Genomic DNA, 13,658 nt, shown 5'->3' on the forward strand with positions numbered 1-13,658 from the left:
ATGATGTCATATCGCCGACCCGACGACATCATCGCCTTTTTTTTTTGTCAGCGCATCTGTTTTGTGAACGTAAACTCCGCTCCTATGCCTGATCCCCCTCGGCCAATTTCTTCACGCAATCACTAATTTTCTTTAAATTCCATGAGCTTTAGCCAACAGCCTCTTATGAGGGACTTTATCAAAGGCCCTGGGGAAGTGAAAATAAATTACACCAATGGAAATTCCCTGATCACTATTTAAGTCACCCAACTCAACCAGGCGTACCCTACCTTGACAAAACCATATGGACTGTCTCTGATCAGCTGAACATTTTCAAGGTATTCTGCCACCCCGTCCTTAATTCTCAACTCTAGTAATCTTGCAAAAGCAGATATTAGACTAGCTGCTCTTTAATTCCTTGGTTTCCCTTTTATCACCTTCCTTAAATAGCAGAATGATGTGCAATTTTTTGATCTAAATGAGTAGTTGCCGAATAACTAATATAAAGCAGTAATGGTATAAATAGTGAAACAAAGGATAGCTGTATGGATTCAGTTAGCAATCTCGGGAAAATAAGTAGCACTGATCGTCAAAATATTTATAAGGTGGAGCCCTGAATGAGGAAATGGTAGAATAAATAGCTATCATAGGTCAATTGCTGAAAAATTGCCATCAAAACAAAGGAACAGACAAAGCCACCTTGTTTAAGTAAAAGCTCTCAAAAATCATAACATTTGCAAAGTTGTGCTTTGGATGAATGAGGTATTGGCTGCATATAGCTTCTTGGTATATGGGTTTCTAGTAACTGCTAGATTTTTTTTGATGCAAGATCATTATTATTTGCCAGTATAAGCAGGTACAATTCATAGTAAAGTTCAAAATAAAATGGAAGCTGATTTGTTGCGCTAGTTTTTTAGGCAAAATTAACCTAATATTGGCATAACTAGCACTAAAGATCAGAGTTTTGAGCGCAAATTGTATTCATCATGACTCAAGTTTCTGTGATCCTTTCAGTCAGTTGTAAACCCTTGCGTTATAAGCAGCCTCACTCACAAAGCTGACCCCTTCTCCAGGGTGAATTAATCATCACTGGGAGTTGCCACTAATTGCATTACTTTGCGGCCCTGTAAAGAGGCTTCAAAAAATATTTTTTATTCGTTTGCAAGATATGGGCATTGCTGGCCATTAAATGCCAGTATTTATTGCTAATCCCTAATTGCCCTTGAGAAAGTAGTGGTGAGGTGCTGCCTTGAACACTGCAGTTCATCTGGTGTAGATACGACCAGAGTGCTGTTACGGAGGGAATTCCAGGATTTTGACCCAGCGACAGCAAAGAATTGTAACATGAAGTTGGAATTGTTGGACATGGACATTAATAGATGTGCTTTAAAAGGTTTTGAATTTTTTTAAAAAAGTTTGCAAGGGCACTGACTAAAGCCCAAGCTAACAAAAAAAAGTTTTTCATATTTGTTAAAAGTCATTTTCAGTAACAACATTGAGATATTCACAGGTCATAGATTGATGTTGTGATATAAAATACATATTTTTCTGATGCATCCATTTTGAACTGTATTAATTAAACTTTATCGAGTTACCACTCTTAAATATATTAGGCAATATTTTTAAAGCAAATATTTTTTCAAATCGTTGTTTAAAATACTGTCTAATTGGTTCAGGGCATTCGGTGAAATTCAAATGTGTTTGAGCTGAAATATTGGGAGAAAAGACATACATTTTATAAAACAGGTGCAAATTATGCCAGAAGCGGAAACTCTACCTCAATATCTTTATAATTTCCAACATTAGATGTGATTCTGCAATCGGACAGCACTTGTTAAACAAGCCTGATTATGCTAACGATTACACTGGTAACCAATTTAAGATTGTCAGGTGGGCTCACAGTATGGCTCACTTAGCCGTGCTAGAAGCTATATATATATATATATTCACACACAGGGCAAACAAGAAGAGCATGTCCCATGCATTGCACATTTTTCAACTAGACTAAAGCTTGGAGGACAGCCATTCACTGGTTCATTCCCTAGGGCAATGCCTTGACCAATCAGAGCTGCCCTGCCTGGTTTGAATTTAAACAAAAGCTTGGCAGTTAACTGTTCTGTGATGCATTTTCCATGCATGTCTCTACCAGAGTTCTCTCGCCAACCAAATCAGCACCACCTTCACATGCAGTATAAATTGTTGTCCCCTTTAGATTTAGATACATAGATATGAATTAGGAGCAGGGGTAGACCACTCAGCCCTTTGAGTCTGCTCCACCATTCAATGAGATCCTGGCTGATCTGATTGTAATCACAACTCCATGTTCTTGCCTATCCCTGATAACCTTTCACCCCTTTGCTTATCAAGAATCCAACTACCTCTGCCTTAAAAATATTCAAAGACTCTGCATTCACAGCCTTTTGAGGAAGAGTTCTAAAGACACAGCCTCTATGAGAAAAAAATTCTCCTCTCCTAAATGGGTGACCCCTTATTTTTAAACAGTGGACTCTAGTACTAGATTCTCCCACAAGAAGAAACATCCTCCCCACATCGACCCTGTCAAGACCCCTCAGGATCTTATATGTTTCAGTCAAGTCACCTCTTACTCTTCTAAACTCCAGCGGATACAAGCTTAGCCTGTCTAATCTTTCCTCCTAAGACAACCTGCCCAATCCATGTACTAGTTTAGCAAATCTTCTCTGAACTGCTTCCAATGCATTTACATCCTTCCTTAGATAAGGAGACCAGTACTGTACACAGTACTGCAGATGTGGTCTCACCAATGCCCTATATATGAAGCATAACCTACCTAATTTTGTATTCAATTCCAGTTGCAATAAATGATAACATTGTATTACAATTTCACATTTTCCCACATTACACTCCTTTTGCCAGGTCTTTGCCCACCCACTTAACCTATCTGTATCCCTTTGTAGCCTCCTTATGTCCTCATCACAACTTAATTTTCTACCTATCTTTGTGTCATAGCAAATTTAGTAACCATACCTCCAATCCCTTCATTCAAGTCATTTATATAAATTATGAAAAGTTGAGGCCCCAGCACTGATCTCTGTAGCACACCACTCATCACATCCTGCCAACTAGATTCTTGCAAATCTGTCCTGATGAGTGCAAGACGATAAACTTCAATAACATTTCTCTTTCTCAGCAATACTCAAGTTCTGCACTATCAAGCCAACTGTCTTTATAATTTGTCAAACTCTATTTTGGTCTGCAGCCAATTATGTGATTTTAAATAGGGTAAATTGAAGTTTATTAATTTACCGTACATTTGTTTATTTATCATATTTTTGCAGATGTGACATATAATTGGAGCTATTTTTGTGACACATTCATGCAAAGAATAAGTAACACCAAGTGGGTAGATTCCATTTCTCTGCAGTAGGTGTAACAAGTGATAATCCACCTTCACATTCCAGGAGACAGTGTTTACTCCGATTGATGCCAGAACAAGGTTGCTGCAGTAGTCTTAAAATTGATTCAGTCTAAGACCCTCCTGAGGACCTGATCACATCCAGATGGACTGTTGTTGAGATAAAAATTGAGGATGTGGATCAAGTTGTAAATCCAGCTGAGAACTGTCAAGACTGCTGTTTAAAAAGAAAGTGTTTCCTGCCTTCATGTAACTAGCCGAGATCAGAAAATGATTGTAATGCCTGTTTAAGATGACACTACTTTCCTAAATGTTGGGAGGATGGAGGCAGGCCAAAGACAAGAAAAACCTGAAATAGATGTGTTGAGTATTTAATTTACAAATCTCAGACACCATCATAAAACACGCTGAGCTATAATGAGCTTCAAACTATCCTCGTGTGTATTTTATGGCAATGGAGATCAGACTGTTCTCAATTCCTATTTAAAATTATGCCAGAATACAAGTTTTTCTAAATAGTTGTGCTGGGGATCTGATGCCAATGTGGTCAAATGCACACGCCAGTGTTTTGACATTTTTGTAATTCTTCTCATTGCTTTTTTAAACTCTTTCATGGGACATGGGCATAACTGACTAGGCCAGCCTTTTTAATTGCCCATCTCTAATTGTCTGTGAGAAGGTGGTGGTGAGCTGCTGCCTTGAACCACGACGGTCAATGCAGGATAGGTACACCCACAGAGCTGATAGGGAGGGAGTTCCAGGATTTTGACCCAGCGACAGAGAAGGAACGGCAATATAGTTCCAAGTCAGGATGCTGTGTGGCTTGGAGGGGAACCTGCAGGTGGTGGTGGTGTTCTCACTCATGCATCTGCTGCCTATATTACTCTAGTGGTAGAGGCTGCAGATTTGGAAGATGCTGTCGAAGGAGCCTTGATGAGTTGCTGCAGTGCATCTTGTAGATGGTACACACTGCTGCTACTGTGCGTCGGTGGTTGAGGAGGTGGATGTTGAAGCTGGTGGATGGTTGCAAATCAAGCGGGGCTGCTTTGTCCTGGATGGTGTCCAGTTTCTTGAGCATTGTTGGAGCGGCACTCATCCAGGCAAGTGGAGAGTATCCCATCACACTCTTGACTTGTGCCTTGTAGATGTTGGACAGGTTTTGGGGAGTCAAGAGGTGAGTTACTTGCTGCAAAATCCTCAGCCTCTGACCTGCTTGTGTAGCCACATGTTTATGTGGTTGGCCCAGTTTAGTTTCTGGTCATTGGTAACCCCCCAGGATGATGTTAGTGCGGGATTCAGCGATGGTAATGTCATTGAATGTCATGGGAAGATGGTTGGATTCTCTCTTATTGGAGATGGGCATTGTCCGGCACTTAGGTGGCGTGAATGTTACGTGCCACTTATCAGCCCAAGCTGGAATGTTGTGCAGGTCTTGCTGCATTTGGGCAAGGACTGCTTTTGTATCTGAGGAATCTTGAATGATGTTGAACATTGTGTAATTATCAGCAAATATCCCCACTCCTGACGTTATGATGGCAGGAAGGTAATGTATGAAGTAGCTGAAGATGGTTGGGCTTAGATCTTCAGTACGCTTAAAGGTATGCTCAGTGCAGCAATAATACCCTTGGTATCCATCTATAAACAAAGCCTTACAAAATTCATCCAGAAGTGTGGGCAGAATTTTTGAAGACACTCACTGCCGCGCACAAGGGATGACTTATTGAACAATTGTGGAATATTGCCTGAGACCTTGTGATAAGCCTCTCAGCAATGGCCCACGGCAGCAGAAAATTCTGCCCATATCTGTTTAAATCCACTGAGTGTGGGTAGTTTTCACTTCAGAAATTGGGAGAGGTGTACGACAGATTGTCTGTTTTGTATAATCACCAAACGTTAAAATTAAAGTTAAAAACAAAAAAAACTGCGAATGCTGGAAATCCAAAACAAAAACAGAATTACCTGGAAAAACTCAGCAGGTCTGGCAGCATCGGCGGAGAAGAAAAGAGTTGATATTTCGAGTCCTCATGACCCTTCGACGCTGCCAGACCTGCTGAGTTTTTCCAGGTAATTCTGTTTTTGGTTAAAATTAAAGTTCTGGTCACCTCACAATTGGAAGTATGTAATTACACTAGAGAGGGGGTGGGGGTGGTGCAGAGGAGAATTACGAGGATGTTGCATGGACTAGAGAATTTTTGTTGTGAGGAAAGATTGGATAGGCTCTTTGGAACAGAGGAGGCTGATGGGAGGCCTAATTGAGATGCATTTAATTATGAGGGGTCTAGCTAAAGTGGATAGAAATTTATTCCCTTTGGCTAAGGGATCCATAGCCAGTGGGCATAGATTTAGGGTAGATTTAGGATTTAGAGTGGAATTGGGCAATCTTTCTACAGAGTGGTGTGGTGCAGGTCTGGAACTTGTTGCCTGAAATGTCAGCTGAGGCAGAAACTGTTGTTATATTTAAAATGTACTTGAATCTGCACCTGAAGAGCCATGGCCTACAAGTCTATGGGCCTAGAGCTGGAAAATGGGATTGAACTGGATAGCTATTTATTAGCCAGTGTGGATGTGATGGGCAGAATGGGCTTCTTGCTGTAAATTTCAATAATCCTAAGACTACCTACAGTTATTTCAAAATTCCTTTCCACCATAACTACCTTCGCAGTTGCCCACAGTGCAAGAAAGCATCCAGATAGGCTGCAGCCTTTTTAATTATCAATATATGGGATTCTTTAAGCTCAAAAATAAAGCTAATCATGTTTTTGATTCTACCATTAAAATATTGCAACAATTAACTGAAGGTTGAAATGTTACCATAGAAATTTAAATATATATTCCTATATCTTCTCCACTCTTAGCCCAACAGTTTAAAAAAATACTCATTGGCATTGCATAATTCTTATTCAAATCACATGTGTTCTCTTTATCCCTGATATAATTCGGACTATACTATTAAGATACTTTTAATACTGGAGCTAAATATTAATGTGTTGCAGTGCATTTCAGTTGAACTTGAGCCTGTCAGTCATTCAGAGTTTTTGGGCAGCCTGTATCCATGTCATCTGTCAAAAGTGAAGATCTGTATTTACATGATCAGGATCTTTCTGTATAATTTGTCAGCAATATTACACATGCAGTAATCCCAGACCTCGCATACACAAACCATTGCCATAGAGACTCATTTGGTTCAAGAAATTGCATGAGGAAACGTCAGTTGCACATGAAGGTGATGGATGGCACTGCTCGACTCCTGTGTGACTTGACGTGAATAATTTTTCCCAAATGTATATTTATCATAACAAATTAATTACATTTCAGCACTCTGAAACTTTCCCTCATGAATAGTTAATATTCAGGTTATAGTTGAGAAATTTCACGTCAATTTATGCAAGTTATGTTTACGTTGCATTCAGAGCTAGTACATAATAGGTGCTTTGTTTTAGCAGCTGACAACATTTTAAAAAGCACCAGAACTAATGATACACTTAACACCATTTGAGAAAACAAAATTTGTCAAAATATGTACTGCATTTTTAATCATATTATTTATTTTTAGTTACTCCAGAATGTTAGCAGCCAGCGTGTGTATAGCTGTTGTAAAGTATGTAAGTGTTGATTTGAAAACGAGTCATGTTTTTAATGGGACTTGTTTTCTTTTGAGGGACAATTTCTTTTAGAGGTGGGTTCTTCAGGTAGAATTTTTAGGCCCTGATGGGGACGAGTGCAGAGATGGGTGTGTGTGAAAAGGAAATAAAGCTAATTCTCTCTAACACCCACCCACCAACACCCCCCCCCCCCCCCCCCCCCCCCCCCCCCCCACCCCCCACCACCACCCCCCAACCCCCGAATGTGGTGCAGAGCCAATTAAGAATTTGTAAAGGTATATTAAGCTCTATTGTGAGTCCCTGACTGGAATTTTCCAGGCTCTGGGTCCACCAAGACATCAGGGGCTAGGCCAGATGCCTGGAGGCAGCTGACAGTGGATGCAGCACTCCAGGCAAGCTTTGAGGCCCTGTCCAGTTGTCTGGCCACAAGCTGCCCAGTTGAGGGGTTCCCCCTCCACAATGATGGCCTGGCTGCTGAGTCTATATTTTATTTAAAATTTATAAGGTTGGCCTGCTATTGGCCTTCCAGCTTTGAAGCAATGCTAACGCACACTGGAGAGGCAACAGATTAATTAATGACCACCAAAAATGACCACCTGTGTGCTGAGGACTGTGGCTGTCAGGTTCTGTCTCTGGTGGCACCAGCCCTATGATTCATGCTGGGAATAGATGTCCTTACAGCAAATGGCACTGTTCTGCATTTGGTTTTCTACTAGCCTTGGACCCTGTGAAAACACTTTCTCAGCCATTACTAGGTAGGTGCAACAAAACCAGCAAATATGTATAAAACACTGGTTTGGCCTTAACTGGTGTGTTGTGTCCAGTTCTAGTCACCACACTTTCAGAAAGGTGTGAAGGCAGGAGAGAGAGAGTGCAGAAAAAAATCACGAGAATGGTTTCAGGAGAAGTTGGGACTGTTTTCCTTAGAGAAGAAAAGGTTTGATAGAGGCATTCAAAATCAGGAGGGGTCTGGACAGAGTAGATAGGGAAAAACTGTTCCCACTGATGGAAGGATCGAGAATGAGAGGGCACAAATTTAAGGTAGATGCCAAAAAAAAACAATGGGGAGACATGAAGAGAAGCGGTTTTATGCAGCAAGCTTTAAGATCTGGAATCTGCTGCCTGACATTGTGGTGGAGGAAGGTTCATTCGAGGCACTCGAGGGAATTGGATTATTATCTGAAAAGGAAGAATGGTGGAAAGTTCTGGGGAGAACGAAGGGGAATGACGCTAGATGCATTGCTCATTCAGAGAGCCAGCACAGACATGACAGACCAAATGGCCATCATTTATGCTGTAACAGCTCTGTGATTCTGTGAAATGTGGTTGATAGAACTTTGGCAGGTTCAGTCAATCAGGCTTTGTTTCTTGATGATTACTTCTCTTGTACGGTGCACGTCAGACATGTCACATTATACGTACGGTGATTCTGAAGAGTTATCCCACATAACGGTTAACTGAATCTTCATGTTTGTGTGTGCCATTGGGCCCTCTGTCACTAACTACCTTGAGAGTTGGAGCCTCCACCTTTACTAATTAGTTGCTCCATTGAGACGTAATCATGCCTGGTTTCAGATGGAGGTGTACGAGGACTAGTGACTTGATGCAAATTCTTGCCATGCAGCCAGATCTGCTTGGCAACCCTTTAGTACATCATCCCAGCACCTCAGAGCAATTCCCAAAGGGAAACCCATAATCGCAGTTATAGATGGTGAAAGCAATGAAAATTAAATAATTGGCACAAAGACTTGGGAGACCCTAAGTACCTGGTTAAAAATAACATTTAGAAAAAAAAATAGAAAAGCAGCCCAGGTGAAGTCAAACCAGCTGTAAGAAATTTTCTAATCCTGCATCCTTGAACTGCTCAGCACTAAGCAAGTCTGGATTTCATTTATAATAAGTATTAATTTGTTGTGGCATATAAGTGTGAAAAAAAGGACAAAAAGAAATGGTGGATGTTTAAATGATACTCTACACTAATATGTTATATACATATTTTAATTAAACTCTCCTGGGTTTCGCACAAGAACTTCCTGTACCTACCTACCTACCTCCCTCCCCGCACCCCGCCCGCACAAAATGTCTGTCATGCATAACGGATGCAGACTTGTCATTCTGCATTTCTGCTAAAATTTTGTCTCTGGGCTAGAGCCCATGGGCCATTACAGGGCTCAGCATGCCTTGTACGTCGAATCTTTTGTGACAACTCAAATGTAAAATGTTTCAATAAAAATTAAGTCGAAGAATTGCAGTGCAACCGAATTGCAAAATAAAAGGATTGTAGTCACAAAGGTCCACGTTTCAGTTACAAAAAACAACAATTGTCTTTACAAAGATTAGTGAAATGATGAGGACAGCTAGCAGAAGGAAGGTAGTGGTAACTCTAATATGTAATTGTTTATGGCTGCCTCGACAGCTGGTGGCAGTTCTTATAACTTAGCAAATTCCACAGTATGTGTTGATGTATGCTAGTGTCACAGGATTTTAATAGTTTGGACTTGCAAACATTCGCTTCTGATTGCAGGGCTACAGGTTCAAATTCCCAGGCTGTTTGATGCTCAGCTCTGATTCCCTTCATGGTGATGAGTTTCATCATTGAACAGCTATTAGGTAGAAGTATAGCAGAATATTCCACCATGGGGAGGGAAAAGCTGACACTTCTGTGCTGTGCTACAGGCATTACTCTTTGCCATGGATCAATCAAGTTATATGAGAGGGGACTGCCTGACCCTCCGACAGGAAAAGATTCAGCATCTAAGCTTCAATATTTTGTAAAATATGCCACTAATGGAGGATTTTTCACTTTGTTTTACAGCAGATTTTTACATTGCACAAAAGTTTAACAATGCAGTTACTCTAATATGCGCCATATTTTTGCTTGTTCACTTGATGATGGAACAAAGACATCAAAAATGAGCCAAGGAACAGGAGAGTCAAGTGGCAAAAAACATTTTAAAATATTTTTGGACTTTTTAACCATTACAAAACAAAACAAGAGGTACTGAGTTTACTGTTCAACACTGAATACAGATTTTGCTCAGGTTCTGTCCTCTTTTCCCCCTTGTAGGACAATTTTTCCCTGAGGCACTAGCAGCCATTTAAGTGCTGCTGGTACTGGGAATCCAGCCTTCATGAATCTGTAGTTCTCCCAGCAAGTTTTGGTCAATGCATTCAGAGCAAAATTTATAATGAGCTAACCTTGTATAATGGGACATGGTATATTGGTTAACAGCATAGTTGTAATGTTACTGGATTAGTTAGTAATCTAGAGGACTGGAATAATGCTCTGGAGACATGAGTTCAAATCTGGAGGGATTTAAACTCAATTAACTATTAAATCTGGAATGAAAAACTGGCCTTTGTAATGGTGACCACGAAACTACAGGTTTGTTGTAAAAATCCATTTGGTTCACCAATGTCCTCTAGGGAAGGAAATCTGGCATCCCTTATCTGGTCTGGCCTACATGGGATTCCAGATTCGCAGCAATATGGTTGCCCTTTAACTGCCCTCTGAAATGGCCTAGCAAGCCACTCAATCGTAGACGGTTCATCAGCAGCTGCTCGAGCAGTCAGGGACAGGCAATAAATGCTGGCTTTGCCAGAGATGTGCTCATCCCAAGAACAGATTTTTTTCAAATAAGACTTGGACACATTACAGATCCCCAAGGTGCTGTGGGTGAGATTACATTATTGGTCCTACTGAGTATTTTTAACCAATTATTTCACCTTTTCACCTATTTGCTATCTTATCTCAAATGTTCCATACTGTGTGATTTTGAGCTGCTTAATACAATGAAGATGGTGTGAATGTTGGCTATTAAAATGAAATAGTTTATTTTCTCCAATTCAGTATTACATGTTGCTTTTGAACTAATGAGGAATTTTTTTAACTTGACAGAGTAAAAAACAAGAGATTCCTCGTGAAGACCAGGGACCCACCATCAAAAACTTAGATTTCTGGCCTAAACTCATTACTTTGATGGTTTCATGTGTAGATGAGGATAAGACAGCCTATACTCCTGTCCTGAACCAGTAAGTAAAGTGATAGTTTGTTACGCTTCAGATATATGTTTCTGTGCTAAATAGGAAACAAATTTTGAAGTGATATTAAGCCTCAGTTGTTGTTGCCAATAAAGTGTCATAATGAGATTATCTTCAAGGCTAAAGCTTACAAATAATTTCACAGTTACAGTTTTATTTCTTTTATTTAGCATTTACTTTATCCTGCAACTTAGTAAAATGATGTGATAAAATTAATAACTGTGTTAGAGGGAATGGTTGCTGAGTGAAAGTATTTGGATTCCATTTGGTAGTTTTTTTGGAATCAAGATTTTATTAAGGGGAAATTTTATTATATTTGCGGTTTGTTGCTACTGGTTTTCCTGTAAAGATCAGACAGAAAACATTCCACCTCCCCAGCCCAATGAGGGAAATCGTGGGCAGAAACACATGTTCCATCATTTCTAATTTCAAGGATTCTTCAAACCGGTCACTCTGTTTGTGAATCTAATCCTTGACAAAAGTTAATGAAAAAAGCAGGATGTTGTTAAATATGCAGGAATAGGAAAGCTGATTGAAGCAATTAGTATTGTGGCAGAATCTCCTCAGTCTTCAATCCCCTTTTCTATAATGGAGTTTGCACTATTACAAACTACAGTCACAAATAAATCGTAATTCATCAACGAGCAATTTCTGGCCAGCAAGATGCAAATTTACTCAGGCAAGTTAATGTGAATTCATGGTCACAGCTTAGTGCAGTTGCCATTGAAATTACAACTGTTCTATGTAAATTTCCTATTTAAAGTATAGAATCAGGTTTTAGGATGATTTTGCCTCAAAAACTTAATCCACCTTGTCTTGACAAATTTTTCTCATCAGGATACCTGTGTCACAGATTGCCAGTTATACAGTACAAAAAGCTTTCACCAGCAAAAATGTTATCAAGTGCAGTAAAGTGTTGTACCTTGAAGTGCTAAAGATATTTGTCATATTTGTTGAATGCAGTGCATCACCCACAATTGTAAATCCTTTATGCTTTTTAATAAAGAGCTGTATACAGTTTATGATTTCATAACAAAATACGTTATGCTTTTGCTAGTTGTAAATGGCTCCAAGTGTAAACAAGCAGATTACTAGTGGCCTCAGAAAAATTTAGACAACAAAGTGTGGAAAAAGTTATCTTAATTAGCCTTAGTTCTAAAATTACGCCACTAAGTACTAATACGCAATGATTAATATGCTTGAAATTACTATTTCTGGTATTTTAGTGGAACATTTTATCCCATTTAGTTTAAACAGAGTAAATGCCTCTGCTAAAATATTGCAGAGTGGAATTTCAAATGATCACGATGAGCATCTGTTCACTATCCTGCGGTACCAGTTTTATATGGCACTTATTACTTGGCCCGTCCGTTATTTATTCAAAGTAAGTCTGAGGGAAGCACAGCCTAGGAAGCCAAGTGCCAAATATTTAAATTATTCATTGCTGGAATAAAAATAATAAGTCTTGATCTTTGTTTTCTGTTGTTTTCTGCCAGGTCTCAGTACGCTAGAGCCACTTTGGGCCACCAGATTACCCCTAACTGTTGGTGGTAGCCATTATGAACCTTGTATTTTTATTTTCTCACATTTGATTCATCTGAAAGCCAGAGAATCTGACTATCTACCTAGACTTTTTTTTTCTGTCTGTTTAATTTGTGGCCAGCTGTCTTAAGGCATCTCTATTAAATTACTGAGGTAAAATTTGGCAGAACTTGAATAATTTCATTACTGTTTAAAGATGAGGTGAAATTCTGCTGGAAAAAATGGAACCAATCAAAAAAAAGTTTACATGTATTACATTGTGGGAGCATCCGTATGTCATTGAACTGACCTCAACATGTAAGCTTTGTTTACTCCTTATGCAATGCAATCATAAAATCTGAACTCCTAATACATACACATTGTGCTGACAAGCTACATGACAGTACATCTAATTAAAGTTGTCTTACCATAATGGTAATCAAAGAGAAACTGTGCTAAGTTGAGGATGCAGAGGTACAATCTGTACCCATTTCCAAACTTAAAGATGTACCTTGCGAAATGTTGCCTCTGATCGCATGTTGGGTTGTTTCCTGCTGTACAAATCACTAATGTCTGGCATTCCACCTTATTCATATTTTCATGCTTCAGTAACTGTTCAAAATTACTTGTCAGAATAATCTTTTTAACAAATCAACAAATTGTTAGCCGTAATGCTCATTTTAAGACCTCATTGCAATGTGGAATAAAATGCTGCATTTCAGAAATGTTTTGCTGGCCCAATACATCTCCATCTTAGTTTGCAAAAACCAAAGGCACTAATTTCCTCCATGCAGAATTTAGTCTCTAAAATGCCCAAATAATGATTTGAGCTTCGGATGCAATGAGATTAGAAAGTTAGAAGCCATCTGGTCACACCGCAGCTAAGAAGTACACAGGCGGAGAGAGAATGGGTGAACGGCAGATTATCTAAGAGAACAGGCAGGTACTGCAGAAATCCCCTGAGGCTAGCTCGCTCCCTAATCATTTTTTTCATTTTGGATACTGGTGAGTGAGATGCTTCTTCAGAGGATTGTAGCAAGAGCCAAGTTTATGGCACCAAGGGAGGCTCAACTGCACAGGGGAGGAGGAGGAAGAGTGAAACGGCTATAGTGGTAAGGGAT

General features: G+C 39.6%; 1 protein-coding gene across 5 annotated transcripts in view; it reads left to right on the forward strand.

Annotated features, from left to right (window-relative positions):
- Positions 1-13,658, forward strand: part of LOC121269822 (protein unc-13 homolog C-like) — a 599,906-nt gene that overhangs the window by 389,778 nt on the left and 196,470 nt on the right. For all 5 annotated transcript variants that reach the window (XM_041174809.1, XM_041174810.1, XM_041174811.1 and 2 more), the window contains one exon: positions 10,874-11,007. In XM_041174809.1, the coding sequence (XP_041030743.1) occupies positions 10,874-11,007 (134 nt within the window). The remainder of the gene's footprint in view (positions 1-10,873; positions 11,008-13,658) is intronic.

Source organism: Carcharodon carcharias, chromosome 26 (genome assembly GCF_017639515.1).
Source record: "Carcharodon carcharias isolate sCarCar2 chromosome 26, sCarCar2.pri, whole genome shotgun sequence".
Lineage (NCBI taxonomy): Eukaryota > Metazoa > Chordata > Chondrichthyes > Lamniformes > Lamnidae > Carcharodon > Carcharodon carcharias.